The sequence below is a fragment of the Lepisma saccharinum genome, unplaced genomic scaffold (genome assembly GCF_977018435.1).
Source record: "Lepisma saccharinum unplaced genomic scaffold, izLepSacc3.1 HAP1_SCAFFOLD_346, whole genome shotgun sequence".
In the NCBI taxonomy this organism is placed as follows: domain Eukaryota; kingdom Metazoa; phylum Arthropoda; class Insecta; order Zygentoma; family Lepismatidae; genus Lepisma; species Lepisma saccharinum.
Window position 1 is genome coordinate 49552 of NW_028143068.1, and position 27646 is coordinate 77197.

Below are 27646 nucleotides of genomic sequence, written 5' to 3' on the forward strand. Positions count from 1 at the left end.
ATCGTGGTTTGCCACGAGAATTATTTTTAGGCTAATGAAACAAATGTGCAACTTAATTTTGAAAGCTAACTTCTACACCGACAAATGAAGTGTGTAGATAGAAAACTGAAACAGGGCATAACGTGCTGAATTGGCAGGATTTATATGGCGAAATATAACTGTAAGTACTTTCGGCTTAAAAAACGCCACAGTTGGTTGGATTTTGCATGGACGTACTCAGTGCCCGAGCATGGTTTCCTGTACACGGAGGTGATAAATTTGCCTTTGTGGCATCGGATGCTGAGGTCGAGAAAGTTGAGGTGGCCATTTTCTTTCTTTTCAACGGTGAATTTTTTGTTGGGATGTATGTTGTTGAGGGCAGTTAGGAGGCAGTTTAGATCTTCATCCTGTTTGTAAAAGACTAGGGTGTCATCGGTATATCTTCTGTATCTTACGTGAACAAACTCTGGTTGGGTAACTATTGATTTCTCTGCCACATGAAGTACAATGTTGGACAGGGGTGCAGAAAGGGGGTTGCCCATCAGTAAATAATGAAGCAAACACTCTTTCTGTGTGTACCCTTGTAAAATAGTCGTAATAAAATTTCTGTTATTTAACGACTCACCCTCTTGTTTTTATTTTTTCAGGATAGAACATCTTTATCCGCCTGATTTGGAAGAACTTCCCTTCACAGTATTTGGCTTTATTCAACCAAAAGTTGCCATTTTTACTACACCCAATGCAGACTTCAATGTTCTGTTCCCAAACCTTGTGCATTTCAGACACGATGATCATAAATTTGAATGGACCAGGGAGCAGTTTGAATGCTGGTTAGTGTGTTTTGAGTTTGCTAATGTCGTAGATGAGAATTACGAAATTGTGGAGTAACACAAAAGTTCATGTTGCATGGAAAAAGTTTCAAGTTTCTGCTTTGATTTACTTCTTTTGACTAGTTAATTTTGTAGGCCCACTCTCTCCGTAATTAAGTTTATTGTTCTTAAAAAGTTCATGTTGTTTATCATCATCCATCATTGTTTCCAGTCTTCATCTGAGTTGGCATGTAAGGTGGGCCTTTTGGTGCTGGACATTTTGGTGCCAAGTAATATTGCTGCCACCCACTAAGGCACAAGAACATTTTGGTGCAAGCAACATTAACTTTGTGTACAGAAACAAATTAATGTTCTTGACCGCTGTTCATAACGAGTTTCGTTGGGTACTACTTATCGATGCAGAACTTTTAGGAACCACCAAATCGTGGGATGGTCAGTGGAAACATGTGACTGAAATTCTCGATGCCAGCCTAGCACAGGATTGTTTGTTTTTCCATCTCCATTTAGGACAGCTTCATAGTGATTCCAATGTCAGATGGAGAACTTTGGCTGATGCCTTCCATCTTTTCTCTGCGGATGTCCTACGATGTAATCCAGAACTGGTGTAAGATCATCTGATACTATGCCGCAAAGTTCTTCAAAAACTTCAGCTACATCCACTTCTGGCACTAATGTCAACTCACATTCAGAATTTATAGTCAGTGAAAGTGAAAGTCAGTCAAGGATGAAAGGGTGTGTAAAGAGAAAGGCACCAAAATGCCCAGGCACCAAAGTGTATGGCACCAATATGTCCTAGATCCATGAAGTCTAGATTTTCTCCACTCCTCTCTTTCCACTATTTTTTTTTAAAGAAGTGACCAAATTTGATGTGGTTGTGTTAAAAATAATAAGTAGTAATTTATATTACTTGCTTGATTTGTTTTAAATTTTAAAATACAAAATGAGAGTGAAATTACTGAACTGTATAAAAAAACTTGGTAGAAATAGGTTTGAGGTATGAGATGTGATACTTTCAACACACACATATATGATTACTAGACTTTTACTTTACAGAAAACTACAAAAAGCATAAAAGTATATGACTGCTGATAAGCTTCTTTTTTATGTGGTGCTTCTGAAGTGAGATATTTTTAAGTGGTGAATTATGATGTTGTAATGTACAAATGACTCTCAACACTCTCTGCAACCAGAGATGGTCTGCTTGGTATGTCAGAATAGTCACATACTAAGTTATTTTTTGTGTATATTATAGTTTATCAAAGTCTGAAAAGAGACCAAGAGATTCTCTAGCCTCCTTGGCAGAATGGTCAGTGCAATATAATTGAAAGCCAGAGGCTCCACATTCAACCCCTGTTACAGCATGGATTTTGTTTGTGCATTACATTGGTTAAAGATCGGTTCTCATTGTCGAACTTAACCCAAGAGGTTGAAAACTGAGGTAAAATGGCTGGAGAGGGCTGAAGGTCTCTGAAACTAAGCATGGGTCTCATCTTGGCTTTTACAGTCTGTTTTGTTGTCCACCTTGTCTCAACAAGTCTAGAAGATTCTTGTTCTTATCTCAACTACAAAAGAGTAGTATGCCTACTGTCCATGTCAAAAAACATTGAACCTTCGGTTTACATGCTTATGAAATTCTATCCCATGAGAGGGAATAAAGTCAAATATTCTTTATTGGAAAGCTTCAAGTTTTTTAATAACACTTGTCGACATTTTGAGAAAAACGTTTGGATGTTTTTAAATCAATAGGTGTTTCTGAAAGTATTTTGAATGCTGATTACAGAAATAGCATCCATTTTTTCCCATAACGTCAGAAGTTTTCACAATTTCACAATCAAAATTCCCACAACACAATAAGCGGGAAATTTCTGTTGTTTTCAAATAATTTATTGATTGATTGATTTGGTGTTTTAAGTCCACTTCATGCACAGTAAGGCTAATTGGGACTGTACCTACAGTTTAAAGTGGGATCTGAAGCACTATGTGCCTCCATCGGGTATCGAACCTGGGACCTCTTGATTATAAAGTGACTACGCTACCACTGCGCCATCTGGTTGTTTCCAAATCATTAAGTGATTCTGAAAGTATTTTGAATGCTGATTATACACACAACATTCATTTTTTCGCCTCACAACAGGATTTTTCACAATTTCGCAATGAAAATTCTCATTTTCGCCTTTACATCATATTTATTACACAACACAAGAAAGTAAAGTTATAGAAGGAAAATGTCAGTTGTTTCCAAACCAATAGGTGATTCTGGAAGTATTATAAATACTGATCTCATTCATTTTTTCCCATCACGTTAAATTTATTCACAATTTCACAATCAAAATTCTCATATTCACCATGACATCACATTTAATACACAACACAACAAAATAAATTTATGCAAGGGAAATTTTGGTTGTTTCGAAACCAATATGTGATTCTGAAAGTATTTTGAATTCTGATCATGGAAATGACATCAATTTCTTCCCATCACGTCAGGATTTTTCTCCACTTCGCTAAGTTAATGAACCCACCATATTATAACATTGTGTATTGGACAATTCGTGAAGGAAGTTGTCATGAGGGATTTCAAAAACAAAATTCGTAATCAAAGTCCATACAATTTTTATGCCAATGGGTCATGTGAAGGTGGATTAAATGCATACAATTCTACATGCATTTATGCTTCAAAATTGGAGGATTTGTATTGTAGAAAATCAATATTTTACCAACATTTAAACAGCCATCTATTGGGGGAAATAATAGAACTACACCTTTTATTGTAAAATCAAGGCAGTTAATATACTGCTGTTTTGTGAAAAATCTAGACGTGATGGGTAAAGATGGATTTCATTTTTGGAATCAGTATGCTGAAATTATTCAGAGACAACAGTCATCTGTGAGACATCGAAACCCTGTCGACCAGTATAATTAATATCTGAAAATTATTCTTCATTTCATTTTCGTATTACAATGAAAAATTCACTAAAAAAGTGTAGTGTTTTCTTCCAGTTTGCGCACCAGCTATGTATCAGTGCATACAAATTGCCCAAAAGATGTACATGACACCAAACAGTTAAAAAAAAAAAAACACTAAGTTGCTGACCAAGGCCGTTTATTCAGATATAAAAAGTGTTTTATATCTGAATAAACTGCCTTGGTCAGCAACTTAGTGTTTTTTATATGGATACAAGGCTTAATCATATTACAAACAGTTCATAATCAATTGAAGTTATTACATTGAGAATTTGTGTACTTGAAGTTACCTGTGTAGAAAAAATCAAATGCAATTTCAAAAGAGCTTTACTAGATACTTCATAAATATAAATTTTAGGAAAACGTACAACCTTGAAATGCATAATTACAAATTCAATAAAATTGAAAAAAAAATATCAGTCATGTAACACATTTGATCCAAATCCAGAAGTTTGACATGTGTATGCCAAATGTAACCTGGGATGCTATTTATTCTTTTTCACTCCTAATGTGGTAAATGAGTGCCTGGTGAATGATGGGATGTGACCAATATCACACTACGCTGGATGCATGTGACTTCCACAGTGTTGCCACATCGCTGCACGACATGTGGGAATCTTGGAAGTTTGTTCCGTTGGTCAAGATCTAAGTATAAAATAATTAATAAAATATTTGTCATGTTTTGAATGAAAGCCATTATGTTGCTTTGTCTAGCATTTATCCAATCTTTACATGAATGTCATTTTTGTAGTATCATTTTATGTCTCACGTTTAAACAGGCAGAGTGGGTGCAACAATGAGCATGATGTGATGAAGTCAATGAAATACCAAATATTTAAACCCATGACCGTTGGGTTCACAGTCTCCTCTTTTTACAACAATAGCACACCCATGATGCTCAGCAATATCATAACACAGGAAAACAAGAATGGAAAGTGCTTACCAGTAATATCAACACATAAAAATTGCTCAAAAGTTGCAAATAACAAGCTTCTACGCCAAGTAACATTTTTCAAAGTATTTTGAACAGTGGCGTGGCGTGGGATTTTTAAAAGTGTTACCGGTTATCAGTAGGACATTTAAGGGAGGAGCCTTAAGACTTGGGCACCTCCCGACCTCATCCCACCCCACAATGTCTTCCAAGTAGTTCATATATTATTAATCTGGCAAGTCTGCAATTCAATACTAGATTTTGGTAAAGTTATTAATCAGGAAAAAAAAATGTCATAAGGACTGAAGTGAAATCGTAAACATTGGTTGTTGACACAATAATACGTAATTTGATACTTACAGGAACATCGAAGGCTACTTATAGAGCAGATCAATCCGACGACTCTTCTTTGAAAATAGTTATATGATGCTGTGGTCCCGGGTTCGAATCCTTGCTTGGGCATGGACGTTTGTGATGTCTATTCATCAATTTCATCATATCATCACTCATCCCCATCTTCGCAAATTAGCCAAAAGTGGCACAAGCGAAGCAAAATCAATCAAATCAAATCAAAAAAGTTCTATGATGCTGTCATAAAGCGAAGTTTTTCATTTGAATTTGAATTTTTGGGTGCATCATGGTCATGGTCCATGTTATCAAGACCTGAATTCCACACTTTTTTTTCACCCGAAAATAGAGTACATGGCCAACAAAAGAGTTTCGACAACTGCGCACATCCACATAACCACGGATAGTCGTTATACCACAAAACATTGAAATGTCGGTCATATCCAGCAGACGACTTGGTTTTTAAATTGTTCAAAATAGGCTTTGGCCTCCCTTTCGCCACAATTTCGCTTTTTTCTGCAAAGAAACGAACCAAAAGATTGCTTCAAAATATCTTCTATCGCACAATTACACACACTGTTCAGATAGGATGAACCCGCCACCTCGGAACTCGGAGCAAGTTCCATTCCGCTTGTTAATTAATTGACAATGCCCGAAAACAACACAAAGATGAAAGACACCACTCACAAAACTCGCACTGCACAGTCTCTCCCGCAAACCGTTGTTTACTTTTGTAACACGTGAAGCACCCTCCTTGCCCCCTCCCCTCTCAGCATCGGCGCTTCCCCAATATTTCCTTTGGAACCTGCAAGAAGTCCAGTTCTACTACTGTTTCCATCTTAGTTCTTTTGAAACCAGATTTTCCCAAGTGGCGAAACTTTTCGTTTCAAATAAGACATATGTGTCATTCCATGCCAAATCAACACAGATATGTGCAATTTTTAACCTGACCATCTCCGATTTTCATGAAATTTGGGTAGTTGAAACTATGCATAGAACTTAGTAACTATGAAAATTTTTAGTCTCGTGCGTCTTGTAATTGTTAAATTATTCAAGGTCAAAGTTTGCAGAAATTGCCTTTTTTTAGCCCGCTTAGCTACACTAAATGTGCTGTAACTCCGCCCCTATTTCACCTAGGAAGCTCAAATAAAGCTTATTGTACAGGGAATTGAACAAGCTTTCCAGTGATATATAACAAACCTACCTTTGGATAAAAATATAATTTTGTCACGTGACCTTGGCTTTTGACCTTGAATATCTCAAAACATGTCATCACCAAAAATCGTGAAAAAAATATATTTGGTCCCTCATTCCATACTATAAAACATATCAAAAAATCATTCTGGGACTGCAATGGGATCAGAAGATACAAAATAATATGTGTAACTATGTGACTGATAAAAGCCCCATTACATGAACTATGAAGAGTCTAATGTCCCTTAACACCCCCTACAAAATGTGATGGAGTTATCCTGGATATAATTGGTCATAAAAGAAATAGGTTAGGCACAGGGAGATCCCTAGCTGTGTGTGTCAAGCGCAGATCCGGCATATTGTTGACCGCCATATTGAATTCAACGAAAAAATTTCAAAGGAAAGGGGGTGATGTGATATATTAAATGAGGCTAGAATTTCACGAGAAATGAAGTGACGAAGGTTTATCAAACATATATTTAACCAGCAAAAATTTATTACTGCATGCTTGTAACCATTTTCTCCTTTTCGAGGTGTTAAAAACAACGTGTTAGGAACTCATCGAGATCACGCTGACATCTTGGGAGAGAAAGAAGTATATGCACCATTGCATATGATTTGAATCAGCTACATTCACCAAATAGTTGAATAGTGAAGAATATTGGGAAAAGTATCTCAAACAATTACGTGACACTTCCTTTGGAATGAAAAATTCTTCAGTGACGAGGCAAATTTTTATGTTCACGGTGAAGTTAATAAAAATAATATGCAATACCTGTGATTTGCTCAGTCGAATGGTTGTTGCTGGTAAGCTAATTATGTGGTATAATGTATGGCGAACGGAAATGGTTGGTCCATATTCAACAACGGAACCTTAAATGGTGAGGGCTTCTTGGATTTGTTAAGTGAACAGGTTTTTTCACCCTTGCTTACAGGATATGGCACTTTTCGAGAGTTTTGAAACAGGACAGAGTGTGACCACACTATGTAGACATTTTCGCAATTTCTTCATGGTAATTTTCTAGGTAGATTGATGGGCACACAGGGATCTATTAAAAGGCCTGCACATTCCCCAGATCTAACATCTTAGAAGGACTTTTACCTTCAGAAACATTTGAAGAGAATGGTGCATGCACTAAAAGTCCCTGATATTGACCATCTGAGAAAAGGCATAGTTGCTGCTTGCGATGTTGTTGCACATGCTACATTACCAAATGTTCTATGCGAGTGTGAGAGACGTCAACGAGTGTGCTCACAGGAACATTGACAACATTATAATGTGCATATATCGTAAGTGAAAGATATGTGTATAACTTTTTGCTGGTTAAATATATGTTGGATAAACCTTCGTCACTTCATTTCTCGTGAAATTCTAGCCTCATTTAATATATCACATCACCCCCTTTCCTTTGAAATTTTTGCGTTGAATTCAATATGGCGGTCAACAATATGCCGGACCTGTGCTTGACACACACGGCTAGGGATCTCCCTGTGCCTAACCTATTTCTTTCATGACCAATTATACCAAGGATAACTCCTTCACATTTTGTAGGGAGTGTTAAGGGACATTTGACTCTTCATAGTTCATGTAATGAGGCTTTTATCAGTCACATAGTTACACATATTATTTTGTATCTTCTGATCCCATTGCAGTCCCAGAATGATTTTTTGATATGTTTTATAGTATGGAATGAGGGACCAAATATATTTTTTTCACGATTTTTGGTGATGACATGTTTTGAGATATTCAAGGTCAAAAGCCAAGGTCACGTGACAAAATTATATTTTTATCCAAAGGTAGGTTTGTTATATATCACTGGAAAGCTTGTTCAATTCCTTGTACAATAAGCTTTATTTGAGCTTCCTAGGCAAAATAGGGGCGGAGTTACAGCAGATTTAGTATAGCTAAGCGGGCTCAAAAAGGGCAATTTCTGCTAACTTTGACCTTGAATAATTTAACAATTACAAGACGAACGAAACTAAAAATGTTCATAGTTACTAAGTTCCATGCATAGTTTCAATTCCCCAAATTTCATGAAAATCGGAGATGGTCAGGTCAAAGGCTGTGTTGATTTCGCATGGAATGAGGGACCAAATATATTTTATATAATATATATGTATATTGTAGAGTAGATGTAGTCTTCATCTGTCTCCTAACTACTCCTACTCCCATGTTTCGCTAAATCCACAGAAATCTCATTTCTGACACCACTACTATTTCGTATATTTTACGTCCCTTGCTACCTTTAAGGCTTTCGCTTTATAGGATAATCGTGACGATGAGGATGCATGGTGAATTATTGAAATAAAATTATTATTTCTTTGTGTATGTAATTATTAATTTTTATAATTATGTAAGTAAAATAATAACAACAAACAATGAAATAACCATTTCTTGCTGAGGATTCGAACCTGCGACACCCGACACTTCAGAGCGTGCTAAGATAACAATCGAGAAATTATGCTTGTAAGTAATGTTTTCACCCAAAAACAGTTCTACCACCTCAAAAACATTGCTTCGATCCGAAATTATCGTATTCCTGCGACAATGTATGTCAATCTCAATCGGCCCTTTCAACAATTATCACAAATTCCTGTAACCGAAATAATAGTATATGTGTGAAATATAGAATTTTAGGTTGACATTTTTAGAAGGACAGCAGGCCCCTTGACCATACCCATCCCTCTGCTCTCCTTCTCGCCCATGATGTCGAAGAAGGACAAAGAGGACTATCGTAATCGCTGATATTTAGAGTAAATACAAAATATCACTTGGTAGTTTGCTTTTCCCCCAGTGTGATTTGATTTTTTTAAATTTTGATTTGGCGATTTAAGTCCACTCATGCACAGTGATGTTAATCAGGACAGTTTAAAGTGAGATCCGAACCACTTGTCCCTCAACCGGGTATCGAACCTGGGATCCCTTGATTACAAGGCGGCGACGCTACCACTGCACCTTCGTTCCCCAGTGTGACTGGACGCCTTCAGAGTAAGATAGACCCGATTAGGGGACTTAACTCTTTTCTGTCAATTGAATATGGCAACACTGATCTGTATCCGGTAAGTATCACTGGCAACTGCGGCGGCTAAACAGTCATGCCAATAACCCGCCTCCTCCTCCCACCGTAACAGTTTTTGCCACGACGGAAAGTATTCCTTGGGTAGGCTCAGGGCCATTTCCTCATGTTGCTTGAGAAGGGTACCGGATCAGTCCTCCTCTTCGCTTTTGCCGGTGTCAGAAAAAATGTCAGTCTGCAATGTTTACGACAATATTACCAGTTTATGTACGTAATAATATTTTAAGACAGGTTCTTCAATTCTTTATATTTTGGTGTTACCTGCGGTAACAGCACCTACATGCACGCCACGCCTCTGATTTTGAACAAAGTCAAATCTAAGCATAGTGTTGAGTAGCGGTTAGGGTGACCATATGTTGCATTTTGACTGTCACAGTCCCATTTCAGAGGTGTGTCCCAGTCATCTATATTATTTAAAAACCACTATTTGTCTCCTCTTATTAAAGTCTAGGAAATCAAAATCTAAATTTGAGAGACATTTCTTGGTAAAATGAAGAAAGTTGATGGGATATTTAAACTAGCGTCATGGCATCACCATAGCAAAAGCTAGACTGCGTTTCAAGTACTTCATAACAATCAAACTGTTTCATTGACGTCAGAAGTTTATTTTGTAAGTTAGCTCGCATCGCGAGTTATATTGTTTTGTGTGTTTTCCGTTATTTACCTACGTATAGAGCAATGAATAAGCATGGGCACGAACCGTGCATGTAGTTTCAAGGTGGACCTGCAACTAGAATTTAATTCCCTGCATCGTAACACAAACTCAAAAGACAAATCTCGCTTTGTGTTTCAGATATGTAGAGAATTTTATGAACGGTTGAAGAATAACATTGTTCTCAAGCAGATTGGTTCTTCCGATAAATACTTATGGCATTTCTCAATTTCATCCAAGTACTTGCCAGACATAACACTGCTTGATTTTCCTTTTCATTATATTACATTATAAAGTGGCATATTGGATTTGTTTCTTAATTAAGTATAGGTATTTTCTGAATGTGTTTTCTTGGATCTTGTTCGCCTATGGTATTTATGGTCAGATTATGGTGGTGAGGTTGTTGTGCTCAGAATTTAAACCTTTCATGTTGCATGAATTCAAAAAGCGTTTCTTGATCTAATGCTTCTGTTATTTGAATGTTAGCTATCTGCACCAGAGATTATTCTTAGTGCCTTTTTCTGGATGGCACTGTGCTGCCACACAACACACGCATAAGTTAACATTGTTCTTAGAACGTTAAACATCATTAGTCTACTTTTTGGTTGTAAGTGCCGTGTTCTACTACATAAAACTCGTCATGTTCGGAGTAAATTAAATAAGGACTATTGCTCCTAGTACGTGGTCCTAAGGCAATACGTGGCAATAGAAATATAATTATACAATGTTTCAAGATTCCCATATCCAAGAAACACAACAGTGGAGCGAACAAGAATATAAGAGAGAAAAATGAGAATTGCAACCAATTCATGAAGATAAGGACACAATACGAATTAGAAGGCAGGGTAACAAAGTTGTCGAAACTTCAAAATAACATAACCCACGATGATAAGTGATTGATGGTGTTGGTCAATTTCAGGGTAGGAGTAACACCAAAGGTTCATGATCAAATGGGACCAGAAACACTATTATATTATATTATAATTAGAACCAAGAATAAGGATGGATACGAAAGAGTTGAGGTTAGTGGAGAGCTTCAGAATCTAGGAAGCATAATTGAGAGAAGTGGAAGAATAGATGAGGAGGTAAACAGAAGAGGACAAGTGAGAGGTGGATCAAAGCATTCAAAGATTAATATAGAACAGGGATGTACCTATGAAATGCAAGAATATACAACACATGCTATGTGCCAATAATTACGTACGGAGCAGAGACTTGGACAATGACAGAGAGAGACAAAAGAAAGATGCAGGCAGTGGAGATGATATTTTTAAGGAGTATAATGGGGAAGACTAGAAGGTATGGAATAAGGAATGAGGAGATCAGACAGAAAGCAGGTGTGGTGAAGCTTCAGGACAGGATAGACCAGGCACAGATGAGATGGTTCGGACACATGAAGAGGATGGATGCAGAAAGACTACCAGTAAGAGCTTAGCATGCACAAGGAGTGGGAATAAAGCCAAGGGGGAGAACAAGATGTCAGTGGAAAGAGCAGATAGCGGAGAGTGTTAGGAGAAGAGGACAAGATTGGAACACTGTTGAAAGAGAGGGATTGTGGAAGACCAGGAAAAAATGGAGAGGCTTGACTTCTATGCCGACCCAGCCAGAGGCAGGAAACAGCGAAGGATGATGATGATGAATTAGGCCTAACAGACTTTCTGGATAGAGTAAAGGGGTTAAAGTGATCTCCTTTGTATGTCCTGTTACTGGGTCCAAATATTATGGTCACTCTAGTAGTGGTGGGAGTTTCAACATTTATTGTATAGCTATGTACATGCCACTTGAAATATTGCATTTTTACCTTGGTCTCTTTCACAGCTGCAACTCTTGTAAATAAAAATCAAGGGTAATTTCGATCACAGTTCTCTAGAATGCTTTGCTTGATGTGACACTTTGCTTAAGGATGAATCACATGAAACTGGATTTCCAGCATTTTTGATGGAATGGGCCTCCCTAAATTCCGACATCGAACCTTCCACCACACGGAATGTCGGATGCTCCTTATACCAAATTGCCAACCTGACGTGGATAACCGCGATGGAGCTAGGGCACCGGGCTCTTCCCTAGTCACCCGTGGCTACCGAGGGAAACATCCTATTCTCTTTTCCTCCGCATTGTTGAATTTTTCCAGGTTATTGACCTTGACTTAAGGTCGATTAGCCAGTCAAAGGTTTCATCTAATTCATCCTAGAGTTGAAACTCGACATATATCACATATGTGTGTGTTTTAAACAAAGTGAAGAGAGAGAGAGGGGGGTGGGGGGAGGGCAGGGGCATGGGTTATACAAGCAGAGGACAATGGTGGAAAAGATAAATAAGATGTACAACAGCAAAGAGAAAAGGTGAAAGAAATACAAAACACTTTGGGAGAGGGCAAGGGAAGAATTTCTGTTTGTGAAACTCAAACTTATATCTGCAAACCCTAATTTATTAGTACAGTAGAGCATCGATTATCCGAAGTAATTGGGGGACATGGGTGTTCGGAAAACTGGTTTGTTCGGATAATCGAACTGTACATGTTTGCACCGTGAGAAGCTCTTCTTGGGGGCGCGCAATCCTTCAAACTGCGCGGAGCGGCACGCCTCAACTCTAAGCTGGCGCAGCTGTTGCTGTGAACAGCTTTGATACTGCCGCTACTTCTACAGCCAGTGCCAAACCGACAGAAGTGTGCTGATTGTTTAAACACAGCGACTGGCGGCCTGGCCGGTCAGCAGCGCCTTATGAAGGCCCCATTAGAAGCAATGTTCCGCCAGCGGTGGCTCAGTGCGGCGACTACTGTGGGAAACTTGGTTTGGGAGTGAGGGGGATGATGGACGGTAGGGTGGGAGAGTAACAGGTGCGAGCGAGTACACAGTTCGGTTAAGCGGTCGTTCGGTTGACCGACGTTCGGATAATCGACGCTCTACTGTATTTGGCTCCTGCCTACCCGGTCAAAATTTTCTGAAATAATCTGACTACGCTTAGTAATACAGTAGATTTCCCTCATTTTAAGAAATAATTGCATTGCATTTTTTTTTTTTTTTTTGTCAGCAATAATTGGTACTTAACAAACAATTTGTACATGAGGTTAGCTATGCAAAAGTAATATTGCTCGATGGCTCCTTAACTGCCATCCTGGTTCTACCGCGTGAAATTTGGAAGAGGTCATTTCTGGGTCTTAATTTTGAGTATGGAACATGAAAGTTTATTTTTGCGAGAAGTGCGGAGGAGTTAATTTTTCCATTGACAAGTTTGGAAATGAAGGTTAACTGGTGCATCTGTCTTTTTTTTTCAAGGGATGGGACACTCAGCATGTTGCGTAAGATGTCACCCGAAGTGAATTTTGGATAAATGTCATCTAATTTATATACTAAATACCTTAAGAATTTGTTTTGGAGTTTCTCTATTTTTTCGATTTCCTTTTTAAATAACGGGTCCCAAACGACTTGAGGCATATTCAAGTTTTGATCTGACAAACGTATAGTAAAGTAGCAAAAACATTTCTTTTTTCTTAAACTGGCTACCCATTCTCATCACAAATCCTAGGTTCCTGTGCTCTTCACTGAGGATGTGCGCAGTGTGTGTCTGAAATTTAAAACTTTGTCAAATGTGACTCCAAGATCAGTTACAGTATTCTCTCTTAGGATTTCTACGTTGGAAATGTTATATGAGTATTGGATGGAATGTTTGTTACGTGTGAATGATACTACTTTGCATTTCTTGAGATTGAGATTAACCTTGTTGTTTTTGCACCAATCAAGTAGTTCGCCTTGTAATTTCGTGCAGTCGTGATCGCTTTTAATGTGTTTGAAAATTTTGACATTGTCAGCAAAGATTAATTTTTCGGAGTTTTTTTAGTGCGTCTGGTAAATCGTTAATGAAAATCAAGTACAGCAAGAGGCCTAGGTTCAAACCTTGGGGGACACCGGAGCTGGCCAGGAAGAGGACCTTAGTAATAGGAGGACCTTAGTCCTTGGTGCATGACATGTTGTCGTCTATTCTGTAAATATGAAACAAGTAGTTTTGTAAGTTGCGGGGAGAGGCAGATGTAGGCTAGTTCCTGAATTAAAGTATCGTGGTGTACTGTGTCGAAGGCCTTTGAGAAGTCCGTGTATATTACATTGACTTGTCCTTTATCGTCAATAGTTAATGCAACGTAATTTGTTAATTCGACGGGATTAGTCACAGTTGAACGGTTTTGTACAAATCCATGCTGGTGTGGAGAAAGGATAGGTTTGACATGCGAGTAAATATGATTATAAATTATTTGCTCAAAGAGTTTAGCTGTAGCTAACAGTTTCGCGATTGGTCTGTAGTTACTTAGTCTGTCTTATCTGCTGCTTTGGGGATTGGACAAATATCTGTCGTTTTCCAACTTGCGGGGAATTTTTCTGTTTTCAAGATTAAATTAAAGAGGGTGTGGAGAGGGAACTTCAGCGCCTCTGAGCAACCTTTATTAATGTAGGGGGAATTAGGTCCAGTCCAGCTGCTCTTTTTGGTTTGAGTTTTTTGATGGCTTGTTCGATTTCTTTTAGGAAGATTTCCGGGATGCTGAAGAGACTAAGTTGGGATTTCGGGAGCACGTTCGTACGTGTGGTTTCGTAAGAGGATGGTTCCGCGGAAAAGACAGATTCGAAATATGTAGCATAAAGATTCTGGATATTATTGTTACTAATAGGTTCACCATTGAGGTTGGTTGGTTGGGCTGGTGGATTCTTCCTTGTATTCTTCACTAAAGACCAAAATAGATTTGGGTCGCGAGTCAGATTAGCTTCGCAGCTGTTAAGGTCGTTTTGGTAAGCTTTGTTTATTTCCGCTTTTAATTTCGTTCTTAGGGCTTTAAAGTTAGCTTCATGATACCCTACATTCCCTTGTTTTTGTTTCCATTTTTTATGATGGTGTGACTTGATCTTTATACCTTTGATAATATCTAGCGTGAACCAACATGGGTACTGATTAGAATAAGTTGACCGGGAGTATGGGACGCATTCATCAAATACTTAATTATCATAAAATTTGTCCACTGCAAGATCGATATCGTTGTATTTATGTAATTGTTCCCAGTTAGCTGATTTAAATTTGTGAAACATACTGACGAAATCAGCTTTCTTAAAATTGTATTGCTTAATACTCGACGTTGAAGTTTTATGTTTAGGCTTGGGGCATGGTATATTTATTCCTAGAGGTGGGTGGTGAGTATCTTCCGGCACAAGTGCATCCTGCCGGAGTATCGTTACATTCTCTATATTTGTTAGGACCAAGTTTAGGGTTTTACAGTTGGCATTTTGTATAGTATTTAAGTTTTGTAGATCATTAAAATCAATAAAGTACTTCAATTCACGACAGTGGGAACCTAACGTGAGGAGGTCGTTAGTAGGATGAGTTATGTCAGGGATGTTAAAGTCACCAGCGATGAGCAATGGGGCCCCTAGAGGACAATGTGCGGCTATGCGGGAGAACAGTTTCATATACCGGTAGGGGTGATGACGGCTGGATGTATATTACAGAAATATTGATGGTATGTGCATGTTCCAGTTTAATTTTATAATTACATAGTCTATGGTTTGTTCAGTTAACGGTAAATCAACCAGTTCAGGGCAATGTTCTTTCTGTACACCAATAAGAACACCACCGCCTAGGGTTTTCCCAGTTTCTCGTGGGTTGTGGTCAGACCTAAAACACTGTATTGTTGCAAAAATATTTCCGAGTTGGATATTGAGGTGTTGAGCCAAGTTTCAGCGCACAAGACCACATCATAGTTATTCGCCAAAATGCTGAGAATAAACTGATTCGTTTTCGTGTTGACTAATAGTGTGATTGCACATTTCTTTGCAAGTATAGTATATCTTGGATATCTGGAGCAAGCAAACGAAAACAAGTCTCTGCGCAAGTAGTGGTGAAAGATGGCTCCACCAACGAACACGTGAGAGGGAATATGATTGCGTGGAGGGGTTGTGACTGCAGTTAACAGCCATCGCAGCAGCATGTTCTGCTTTGATCAACCTTCACGATTCCCCCTTGTCTGCCGCTGTGTGAGACCTTGCTCCAGATTTATAACGGGGACAGAATATAGCTGATTTTCTGGAAGAGTCCATTATATGTACTGTGGGGAGGAATGTTCATATTGCTACACATTTTTTTCTTAATTGTAATAAAAGACCAAACTTTTATTGTTACACAAGGATGAAATTTACATCCACAGAAAAGTGTTTTTTTTTTTTTACATGGCAATGCCCATGATCCCCATTAAAAATTATTTTTCAAATGTGAAAAATCGACGGATGAAAATATTACATTTTTAAACATAACTGTATCTATAAATCTATTTAAATTGTCTGTGTTAACTGTTTTTTTTTGTCTGGACATGCAAGAAGAACCGTCTATGATGTATTCATGTGTGTAGAAGAAAAACATGTATCTATATATTATTTTAAGTGAAGCAACCCAAATGGGGATCATGGGTGTTAATGGGTTAAGTATATAAATTAGTGTTCCATATGTGTAATTATAGTGTTTACATTTTTACATATCTGATTTTTAATCATATTTTACCAGGACTCTAGGAAGATTTGTGCAAATTAGCCTCATTAATGAGTAATTTTAACATCACTTTTGATCCATAATTGTTTTATGCAAAGGTCATTCCAAAATTAATGCCTCCTCTGCTGTAAAATGATTATGTGAAGGTGGAACAATTAGAAAGTTTGTGTGAAAATAGATACACACGTTGGGTATCTATTAAGGCTATTCAAAATATTGTCTGTCGCTTTCGATACATTTCTGCCACCATTCAACCCAATGCCGAAATCTGCTCTGGAAAAAAGTCTGAGGTTGTGTTTTGACCCATGTGTTCACAGCGAATTTCACATCCTGGAAATTTTGTCTACACAAAGATTGTTTTTGAGAGGAGCAGACAAATTGGAGTCCGATGGGGCTAAATCAGGACTGTAAGGTGGTTGGGGCATTACTGACCACCCCATTTTGGCAATGATATGTGACAACCCTCTATTTGCAAGAACTGAATTACAGCTCTCTATTTTTCTCTGCTATTCATGTTGTTTATTGAGTTATCTGCAAATGAAAAATTGTGTGCATTAGTAACATATCACATTATATATGCATGAAGTTTCATTGCAATCCAATAACAATATGAGGAGGTTTTACGGTGGAGGCATTAATTTCGGGATGACCTTTGTATTTACATAAAATGTAATCGTCTTTGAATGCTGACTTGCATTCACGTGTTTTCTTTTTTTCTAGTGTTATTGGGAGGAGGTGGATACACTTAGATTACAGATTTTCCTAACGCTTACAGGGGAATGAACATCACCAAGAGGTACACTGAGTATCAGGTTTCTTTCCAAGGAGTGGGGAAAGGTCCTCAGGGCACTGAACATCTTGGCTGCTGCTCCCAGATGGCTGTGTTTCACAAGACTGGAGAACAAGACTGTGCCAACGCTTTGGACAAAAAGAACTGTCAAAGTGTGAATGGAATCTGCTCAGATGTGTACAAGCTGGTTAGGGAGTACATGTATCCTGTGCGAGTGGACACAAGAACTGAAGAAGAGAAAATATTGCAGGAAGCGGAGTACTGGATTCGAAGATGGGCAACTTCGGAAGAGACTGATGATAGTGGTTGTATTTTGGTGTCTTTGGACAGAGTCTATGAGAAAGTTTCAAATATGTGCGACTCTGTGGAGAAGTTGCAGTAAGTAAATATAGTTGTTCTTTAATTTATATTTTTCCCTAAGCAGGAATGGTGTCACAAAGTACAATGCAGGTGGTTCAAAAGTTCAAGGTCTGACATAGTAGATGCATAGATTGATCTACCACACTCTGGCTGTCCTGAAATTTCATCTTTTACCAGGAAACACCGTGATGGTAATTCCATGTCAAATCAACCAAGAAAAGATAAATTTTGGAATTTGATGTCATGGATTTGACTAATTTTTGGTATACATGTTTCTTATCATCTGAAATATAGAAAATATTTGTTATTTTTTATTTTTCATGTTGTCTGTTTTTGAGTTATTGAATTTTGAAAATTGACAATATTGCCCAAAAACCACTCATCGCTGAAACTTTAAATACAATTTGCAATTTTCAACTTCATGGCTGGGCATGGTCTCATTTTAAAGCTTATGAAGAGGGCTAGATGACTTTTATTTGATATACTTGGGTTTTTGCGAAAAACAAATTTTGAAAGTGTTTTCAAAATTTTATTTTACAATTTCCAAAAAACGAAATTTTCAAAAATTATCAAAAATTTTACACATATTGGTACACATCTACTGAAGGTTCAGTCAAAGTTTCATATGAAAAGTGAATTCCTTTCAAGACCATGCGATGATTTAAGTTAACATATTTTACATACCTAACCATAACCACATTATAAATACAGAAGCATACATACCAAGAAACTGCTTAGTGATACAGAAAGTCTTTCTTTGATAAAATGTATGATGCTTGTGTCATCTCCTCTTGCTTCAGCTGTCCTCTCCTGGACAGCAACAACCAGTGGCTGTTGCAGGGTCTACTTTGCAAAGGACTGCTTGTTTTGGGATTTTAAGAACATCAGGTCGCCTTGGATAACTAAATGACTGTGCTGGACCACAAGGATGCAAGAAAGACACCTGCACTTCATATTCTCCATCATCTTTCAAATGTACACATCCCACCCACCAATTGGCATCATACGCACATGCTACAAAACCTGTGATGTGTTCAAAGGGTACATTTTCAACATCTGCATTAACTTTAACACAATGTACCAAAGTTTCTTCAGATGCAGAAAACACTTCAGTTTATAATTTTTCTGTGCTTACTGGTATGAATGCGTAAAACCTCTTTGAGTCCCTGTTACAGCTACATCATCACCAAACTGTGTCTGTAAAAGTCTCTCTTCTTCCAAATATTCGTCATTCGTCACATAAAAGAAAATTATTAATGAAATGTTCTCCTTTCCCCACTCAAATAGCTGGAGTGGTGTCATAATTTGGTTTGAAAGATGATTCTGGCTGGCTTTGGCTGCCAGCCTCTTTACTGTCCCTCCAACACTATCACAGTGAACTCCAGCTATCATTAGTTTAACATTTTGATGAGTAGTACAAACACATACAGTGTGGGTACCACTGGCTCCTGCTATTATGCAACTCTTTGGTCTTAATTCTACAAATTTTAAAAACCCAATCTTAAGTAGTGGGTATTTAGATTTAAAAAGTCTGAATATTTCTCTCAGATTTCCCAGGATCAATCTTTTTTGAATGTGGATACATTTACCATCTGTGTCCCTCACGGAAATACAGTCTTTCTTGCCAGGCATTTGCATGCTAACTTTATCACTGTGTAAAAATCTCTAACTAATGAGGCTGTTTCTTCTTCTGGTAAAGATTTTCCAGGTCTACGGCCAGGTGAGGAGAAAATTCCCTTCTCTTCGACAAGTTTTTTTTTTTTTTGCTTTCCTTGCTATGTAATTACTAACACCAAAGAAAATTGTGAACCTTTCACTTTTATTTGCAGTTTTAAATCTCTCTTTAAGTTGCTCAAATATTTCTGATTCTAAATTGCTACAGTGGCGTTCTTCTTCATCTTTATCACCTGCATTAAAAAGGGATTGGGAATATGTATTTCTTATTTTCTTTACCATTTTTCTGTAATACCTTTTCGAACTCTTCAGTTTCTTCTTACTCACTGGAGACTCATCAAGAGAGATCAAAGAGGCATTCAAGTAGCTGAACCCTGTATCAGCATTCATATATTCTGATTCTTGATTACTGTAACTAAAACCAGCATTATCATCTGGCCCTGAAGGATTTTCTTTTTCTGGAACGATAGCCTGCTTTTCCTTCCCCAACTGCAAACTACAGGAAGAGCAAATTTTCATGTTTTATTCAATTCCATAATTTAAAGAAATCATCCAAGCTGCCACATTCCTCATATCTTTACTACACCAGTGTTTCTTTTTCTTCAAAGAATTGCAACAGTAAATGGAGAACTTCTTGCCATCCATATCAAGATGTTTTTAAAAAAGATGAAGACCCTAATAAAGCAAGTTTCAAACAATTCACAACACAGAAGTTAACTGAGATGTACACACACTGACAGCTACACCACAACTGATCCAGCTGGACAAAGAAGCATAGGAGAGCAGGAATAACCAAGTCACTGCTGGAAAGGGATGACTCACACTTGAGCTGTAACTGTCTCTCACTCATGATACCAAAGAGATACCACCTTGAAATTTTGAATGAACCTTCAGTAGATGTGTACGAGGGTTGCTGGAAAAGTTTCTGCAAATTACCACCAACAGTGGTGCTAGTGTTTTGCTATTATAAAAATCGGAAGAATAGACCTTTTTTATGTTTAAATTATTTTCGATTGTTTGTTTAATTAATTTATTTTTCACAGCAGTTTGAAGAAGTAGTTCCGTGTGAGAAATGGAAATTTTTCGTGAACACTTCCAGGCAATGATTTTTAATGATTTCAAATATATTTTCACACCGAAACAATGCATCGAGCAACTTCATTTGGCTTTCGAGATGAAGCACTATCCAATAGGACTATGTACAATTGGTTTTCCGAATTCCAGCGTGGTCGCACATTTCTCAGTGATGAATTTCGTGAAGGTCATCCATCCACGTCTCTTGTTACCAGTAAAGTTGATGCTGTGCGTGAAATGATTGAGAGAGATCGGCATGTGACATACCGTGATATTCAGGCGTCCTTGAACATTGACAGGAAAGCAATACATAAGATTTTGCATGATCATCTGAACGTACGGAAACTTTCAAGCCATTGGATCTCACACAACTTGACCAAAGCTCAAAAACAGGCTCGTGTAAATTAATGTAAAGAAATGTTCAAAAAATTCAACCATGGCAAGCCAAATTTGGTGTACTACATCGTTACAGGGGACAAAACTTGGATCTATTTATACGAACCCGAGACTAAACAGCAATCCACTGTTTGGATGTTTCAAAGTGAGTCGAAACCAACAAAAGTTGTTCGTTCGAGGAGTGCTGCCAATCAAATGATTGCTTGTTTCTTCGGTTATACCGGACATGTGGCAACAATAGCTTTAGAAGATCGAAGGACTGTAAATGCTGAGTGGTATACAACAATTTGTTTGCCAGAGGTTGCATATAACAAACCCAAATCGTCGCATTATTCTTCACCACGGCAACACCAGTTCCCACTAAGCACACCAAACTGTTGATTTTTTGTCCAGTAAAAATGTTGAATTAATGACTAATTGTCCGTACTCACCTGATTTATCAACTAATGACTTCTTTTTGTTCCCACACATGAAAAATAAAATGCATGGTGAGCGATTTGTGTTGCCTGAAGCAGCTGTTGACGCATTCCGAACAGCGGTTTCTGAGGTATCGGCTTCACAGTGGAAATAATGCTTTCAAAATTGGTTTGAGCGTATGCAAGTGTGTATCGATCTTAAGGGTGAATACTTTGAAAAACAATAAAGCCATTCCCAGAATTTCACGTCTTTTTTCATATTGATTGCAGAAACTTTCCGTCAGCCCTCGTACCAATATGTGTAAATTTTTTGAAAATTTCGTTGTTTTGGAAATTGTAATATAACATTTTGAAAAAACTTTCAAAATTTGTTTTTCGCAAAAAACCAAGCATGTTGTATATCAAATGAAAGCTCTCTTCCTAAGCTTTAAAATGAGACCATTCCCAGCCCAGTAGTTGAAACAGGTCTCTTGCAAATTCTATTTAAAGTTTCAGTGGTGAGCGGTTGTTGGGCAATTTTGTCAATTTTCAAATTTCAATAACTCAAAAACCAGCAACATGAAAAATAATAAAAAAATATTTTCTATATTTCAGATGATAAGAAACATGAAAAGATTCTCTCGGGCTATCGACCAGGAGAGTTGTGGAAAAGATTCCAAACTTTCGAGAACTAACGTCACTGACATCTTCAGAGTAGAAGTGCAGTTCTGAGTGTCAATCTGGTTTATATACGTTCATGGAGGGGGGATTCTGGTGAAGATGGCGGACCAATCGGGTGGTGTGTCTGCTGCATGCACACTTCTGGTTAACTGTTGCTAACCAAGCTGGGTCCAGTTTGAGCCCCATGTCACCATTAAGATTATCTTTATCTTCATGAATGGCTATTGCATCCTTGATGATGCGGTCCCAGTAGTTTGAAGTTTTTGCCACGATTTCTGTATTGCTGAAATCTCTTCTATGTCCCTCGTTGATTGAATGTTCTGCTAGTCTGACTTTTCAGGATGGAAATACTTGATGTAGCTTTTGTATTCTTTACAGCGCTGTTCTATTGTCCTACCCATCTTCCCAATGTATGCTTTCCCACATTTGCAGATGATACGGTAGACTCCCGGGGTTTTGAATCCTAACTCGTCCTTGGGGTTGTGTAGTAGGCTTCTGATCTTCAGAGGTTGTTTGTGAATGGTTTTTATGTTACGGTTCTTGAGAATTCTGCTTATAACTCCGGAGAGATTTCCGATGTAAGGAATCTTCTGGTCAGCTTTGCCTGGGTTCCCTGGAGTGTCAGTGTTCCCTGATGTGTCCAGATTTCCTGATGTGTCCAGATTCCCCGATGTGTCCAGATTTCCTGATGTGTCTGTATTCCTCGATGTGTGTGTATTCCTCGATGTGTCCGGATTCCCTGATGTGTCCAGATTCCCTGATGTGCTGGTCTTCTTGGACAATACTAGTTTTTATGTTTTGTTGATGTTGTGTTCCAGGTACCCATTCTGTTTGAAAGTTGAGCGAAGATGCTGTATTTCTTCTGATAGATGCTCCGCGTCGCTGATGGAGATGGCCCAGTGAAATAAAGTAGAGAGTACTGTAGCTCTTTGAGACAGGTGGTGAAAACTGTTGACATTGAGATATAGATCAGTGTGAATCTGTTTCCGGTATACAGTGTGTCCCAAGGATCTGTCTGGCTTGTATTTGATGAGAATATCTAGGAACGTCAGGCTGTTATTCTTCTCAGTCTCCATGGTGTACTTGTTATTTGGGTGTTGATTGTTTAGGTGGTCTAGTAATGGCTGAAGAGTTTCTTTACCATGCTGGAAGACAATGAAGGCATCGTGGACGTATCTGTAGAAGGAGGCAGATTTCAACGGAGCAGTGCGCATCGCTTCATGCTCAAAGTTTTCCATGAAAAAATTGGCTATGGGAGGCGAGAGTGGGGAGCCCATTGCCACACCGTCGGTTTGTTCGTAGTACTGTCCACCGTATCTGAAGTAGGTAGAGGTCAGTGTGTTTTTGAACACACTGATGATTTCTGGTGTGTAGTGGCATTCTAGTAATTGCAGTGAATCTTGAAGTGGCACTTTGGTGAAGAGTGACACTACGTCGAAGCTGACTAAGTTGTCATCTGGTAATGTTCTGATCTGCTGCAGCTCTTGATGAATTCTGCGGAGTTTTTCACATGGTGTTCATATTTCCCTATGAATGGTTGAAGTTGGGCTGTCAGGAATTTGGCACTTTGGCATGGAAAACTTTGAGCATGAAGCGCTGTGCACAGCTCCGTTGAAACCTGATGCCTTCTACAGATAGGTCGACGACACCTCTAAACGATCAACACCCAAATATCAAGTTCATCATGGAGACTGAGAAGAATATCAGCCTGCCGTTCCTGGATATTCTCATCAAACAAAAGTCAGACAGATCCTTGGGATACAGTATATACCAGAAACCGACTCACACCGATCTATATCTCGATGCCAACAGTTTTCACCACCTGTCTCAACAAACTACAGTACTCTCTACTTTAATTTACTGGTCCATCTCCATCAGCGACGCGGAACATCTATCAGAAGAAATACAGCATCTTCGCACTGCTTTAAAACAGAACGGGTACTCGGAACGCAACATCAACAAGACATTAAAATGAGTTTTGTCCAAGAAGACCAGCACATCAGGAAATCCATACACATCGGGGAATCCAGACACATCGGAGAATCCAGACACATCAGGGAATCCAGATATGCAAGGGAATCCAGACATGCCAGGGAATCCAGAAACACCAGGGAATGTGGACACATCAGGGGACACGGACACTCCAGGGAACCTGGACAAAGCTGACCAGAAGATTACTTACCTTGGAAATCTCTCCGGAGTTATAAGCAGAATTCTCAAGAAACATAACATAAAAATCATTCACAAACAACCTCCGAAGATCAGAATCCTACTACGCAATCCCAAGGACAAGTTAGGACTCAAAACACCAGGAGTCTACCATGTTATCTGCAAATGCGGAAAAGCATGCATTCAGGAGACGGTAGGGCAATAGAACAGCACTGTAAAGAATACCAAAGCTACATCAAGTATTTCCATCCAGAAAATTCTGGACTAGCAGAACATTCAATCAACGAGGGACATAGACCAGATTTCAGCAACACAAAAATCATAGCTAAAACTTCAAACTACTGGCTGGGACTGCCTCATCAAGGAAGCAATAGCCATTCATGAAGATAAAGATAATCTTAATCGCGACACGGGGCTCATACCGGACCCAGCTTGGTTAACAATAGGTAACCATAAGCTCACACGCAGCAGACACACCACCCGACTGGTCTGCCATCTTCACCAGGATCCCCCCCTCCATGAACGTATATACACTGGGTTGACACTTGGAACTGCACTTCTACCCTGAAGATGAGAGTGATGTTAGCTCTCGAAAGCTTGGAATCTTTTCCACAACTTACCTGGTCGATAGGCTGAGAGAATATTCTCAGTCTGCAGGAAAGCTTCAAGTCTTACGATAAGAAACATGTATTCCAAAATTTAGCCAAATCCGTGACATCAAATGTTTATGCACTGGTTTATTTGACATGGAATTACCTGTGAGCCTAATAAGAAAGGAGCCCATTCGTCCTTCTGTCATCTCTGAAATTCCACCTTCTGTCCCCAAGCTATGGGAAATCCTCAACTATGAGAGGAGAGGAAGTCATTAAATAACAGGAATTTTATTCTAAACTTCATTGAGATTTATGCACAAAGAAAATTTGTATTTCGGAACTTAAAATGGTTCCTTGGCAACATGCCATAAAGGTCTCGTGACGATCAGGCAGTATGAGCCTGCACACTAGCTCGTACAACATGGCTTTCCCACTGTTGATTTGCACGTAGAAGAGCAACAAAGTAGTATTCGTTTTTTGTGGTCACGGAGTGAAACCTGAAATGTACAGCAGAATGAAGGTTCAGTATGGAGACAGTTAAGTCAGAGGAGAGGAGAGTGTACTAAGTTAACGGATTCGCTGGTTGATCTGTTGTTTCACAGCCCCAGGTGCCATGCACACTAGCCTCCCACTCCGGTATTCATCACTGAAATTTCGTCTTCCATTTTTAAAAACAGATCTTTCCTCCCATTCATAGACTCTCCCCTGACCTAAACAATTGTCTCCATACTTAACCTTTATTCTGCTGTAGAGTTCAGAATGTTTCACTCCCTCTGACCACAAAACAACTAATAACACTTCCTTGCTCTTCTACGGTGCAAGTCAACAGTGGAGCAACAATGTTGTACGAGCTACTGCACAGGTGCATACTGCTTGATCGTCACAGCACCTTTATGGCATGTTGCTAAGGTACCATTTTGAGTCCTGAAATACAAATTTTTGTTGTGCATAAATCTCCTTGAAGTTTAGAATAAAGTTCCTGTTATTTTAATGACTTAATCTCGTACAACCTCATGTATGATAGTTGCAGGAATGCCCAACCTCTGAATGAACTTCAATACAACAGCCATGATTCCTGACACAACTTTCACAAATTGAAGCCAGGTCCTACGGGACAATACTTCACTTCCATGAAAACATGACAATGAACTTGAATTTGAGATACAAGGAGTGGGGAAGAGAAGTTCAAACACACTATTTTGAACATTGTTCCCTCATGACTGAGCATATGCATACCCTCCATGTAGAAGGCACCATCATGGGATGTCAGAAAGTGGTGCTCAGCATCAATAACAGTAACGCATGTTGCAAAGTGGAAACCTGCTGTAAACTTCGGAAAGAGATTAGCCACAGTGGGCTAATCAGGAGAGTAGCTGGACAAATAGGAATAGCAGCAATTGTCACTGTGTATGTGGACTTGAGCATTTCTCTGTTGGAAGAAAACCACTGAGATCAATTGTCCTACCACTTCTTGATTTTGTTGTGTAAATCATTCAGATAATTAGCATAGTAGAGTCCAGGCATAGTATAATCCCTTTCCAGATAGTGCACTAGTTCAGTCACCCTGTGTAAATTGATGGTCAGAATTGTATTTTTTGTTACCTTACTTTGCTTTTGTGCCCCAAGAAATTGTTTGTAATGGGGATTAATATTACCAAATTAGATATTAAATTATTTTCACTTCCCAACTGCCATAAAATTGGATCTTTGGTCTTAAATGTTCATAGCAGCCCAATACTTCAAAGGACTGTTCTGGAAATCAGAAAGGGAATTAAATATGGCAGATTTATAACTAACTTACCGCAACGAAACTTTAGAAAATACAGTTGGTACAGAAGAGATATTTAAACATTATTTGAACTCATTCCAGTTAATTCTTTTGAATATGATTGAAATATTTTTATTGCAACCTGAGACTCCCCGATTACGAAGGGAAAAGCCAAGAGACCCTCATCTTATGTACGAGGGTCATTCAGAAAGTCAGAAATTTTTTTTTAGAAAAAAGAAGTTGCGAATAGAATTAGTTTTTATTTTACTGACCTGTTACAGAAAACCATTGGTCATTTTTCTACATGCTCACCACCACGATTCAGGCATTTGTCATACCATACGCCGAGGTTTTGCGTACCTTTGTTGTAGTAAGTCTGCTGCCATTCCATTGAACCAGTTTTTGACAGTTCCTTGTTTGGTTTTGTTGGATGATGCCACTCCAATGACTGACACTTGGTTTCATGGGTGAAATGTGAAACCCAAGCCTCATCACCCGTGACAATGGTGTCGAGAAGTGAGTTTCCTTCCTTTGAGTAATGTTCCACGAACATGAGCATGGTGGCCATGCAGGTCTCTGTGTTCTGCATTCAACATTCGAGAGACCCACCTCGCACCAATTTTCCTGTCACAGAGATGATAGGTGACAAGTGTGAAGCATCTCTCGTTCTTTATGAACACATCAATTTTCTGCTCCAAGTTCTCTGTAATGACGGATGGATGCCCAGACCGCTCTTTGCTGTGAACAGTTAGCCTTCCGTCATTGTGAATATTCGGCACCAACTCCTGACAAATGATTCATCCCATATGCCCACACAATACACAACTAAAATCTGACGATAAATCTCATTGGGACGAACATTCTGTGCATTCAGAAATTGAATGAGTGCACTTGATGGCTACTTCAATTTTCTGATTCGTTTCCAAAGGGCCTAGCAACCCGGAACTATTTAATAGTAGTGCAAGACAGGACCTGCCTGGAACATGGCCAATGAATGACTGAGGCGGCCTATGCTGGAAGATGTGAAGGTCATGGCTTTGTGTGCACTCTCTGGAAGATGTGAAGGTCATGGCTTTGTGCGCACTCTGTGAGCAAACAGGTAATACTTTCCGAACAACACTTTTTTAAAATAATGCTAATACCAATTTATCTTTGTGATTCTTGCCAACACCAATATTTAAACAATGTAGTAATTTCAGAATGATATGGTATGTTCCTTGGACAAATATTTAGTCACCCTTGGCAGAACAAG

At 38.7% G+C, this 27646-nt stretch overlaps 1 protein-coding gene across 1 annotated transcript in view; it reads left to right on the forward strand.

Moving 5' to 3' along the window:
• The window catches only part of Hen1 (Hen1 methyltransferase), a 60167-nt gene that overhangs the window by 27705 nt on the left and 4816 nt on the right, over window positions 1-27646 (forward strand). Inside the window, exons 4-5 of the mRNA XM_083116071.1 lie at window positions 627-809; window positions 17270-17662. Coding sequence (XP_082972197.1) covers window positions 627-809; window positions 17270-17662 — 576 coding nt within the window. The remainder of the gene's footprint in view (window positions 1-626; window positions 810-17269; window positions 17663-27646) is intronic.